Source organism: Cyprinodon variegatus, unplaced genomic scaffold, assembly GCF_000732505.1.
Source record: "Cyprinodon variegatus isolate N-32 unplaced genomic scaffold, C_variegatus-1.0 Scaffold800, whole genome shotgun sequence".
Taxonomy (NCBI): Eukaryota; Metazoa; Chordata; class Actinopteri; order Cyprinodontiformes; family Cyprinodontidae; genus Cyprinodon; species Cyprinodon variegatus.
In genome coordinates, this window is record NW_015151253.1 from 258220 (window position 1) to 259365 (window position 1146).

The 1146-nt window shown below is 33.9% G+C and overlaps 1 protein-coding gene across 1 annotated transcript in view; it reads left to right on the forward strand.

Annotated features, from left to right (window-relative positions):
• Nucleotides 1–714, forward strand: part of LOC107098683 (M-protein, striated muscle-like) — a 54085-nt gene extending 53371 nt beyond the window's left edge. The window contains exon 32 of the mRNA XM_015396469.1: nt 1–714. This exon is cut by the window's left edge and continues 25 nt beyond it. Coding sequence (XP_015251955.1) covers nt 1–63 — 63 coding nt within the window. The 3' untranslated portion in view covers nt 64–714.
• The last annotated feature ends 432 nt before the right edge of the window (nt 715–1146 follow it).

The window sequence follows — 1146 nt, forward strand, 5'->3', positions numbered from 1 at the left end:
CGTAGTGTCAAGTCCCCAACCCCCCCCAGGTTCATGAAATCTCCCACCCCGCCCAGAAAGTAAGCAATCAAAAGTATCAATTACTGAGAGCAAAGCAACACTAAAAAATAGAAGGAGGGAGAAATAGGAGCCGTATGTTTCATTTCCTCAGTTAAATTAATAAGTTACTGAATACTATATATTACTATATAATACTATATATACTACTATATAATAATATAGTATATATTACTATATACTCAATTTTACCTTAGAAAAAAGATGAACCAACAACTAAAAACATGATACTCATTACAAAGTGAGACTAAGATTTAAGAAACTCAATAAACCTCAATAGCAGGTAATAGTTTTATTAGCAGCGCCCCCTCATGGTTCAGTCCCACCACCCTTCATCCTCCATCCAGATAAAATGTTTTCCTTCCACCAAACTTTTTGGATTAGCCCGTCAGCTGTCTTGGGTAGCAGAAATAAGAAATGTCAGCCCATTTAGGGTATTAAGCTTGTACCCTAAACCCATTAATATATTGGACCACCCTGAGGGTAAAGTTTCCTCCAAATTTACCTGAAACTCCTTTAGTTTATTCTAAAGTAACTGGGAAGGAGAGCAAAGATTATGCTCCCTGCCTTCATCTCTGTGCCAGAACTGTCCACCTGCATGTGGACTGTCCTGTTTTTGTCTCTGTAGTGCTTAATGGGAATAAAATGCAATTGTCAACCCGATTCAGTCGTCTTTGTGTGTAATTTCTATCTATGGAGTGAATTTTCTTCCATTATTGTTGCAAACAAGAAAAAAAAAGTTTTAAACATTGAAAAAAAAGGTTTTAAACAAAAGGGTTTTAAAAAGGAGTTTTGCTGATTTCATTCCAAAAAAGTTAAAAACACAATCCACTGGACTTTGTTGCAAACTTTGAAGATATTTCGCTTCCCATCCAGGAACTTTTTTCAATTGAATTCATTGTTTTACCAATTTTTGTTTTCATTTGTTTTGGGTTTTTATTTACATTTTATCACAAAATAGATTTTACTGTTAAAAAATTATTATTTATTTATTTTAAAAAGCATTTTTTTTTCAGATTTTTCTTTTATGGATTGAGTTTTACAAATTGCATCTGGGGCGGGTTTTACCCTGTTTTAGGGAGCAAAGAG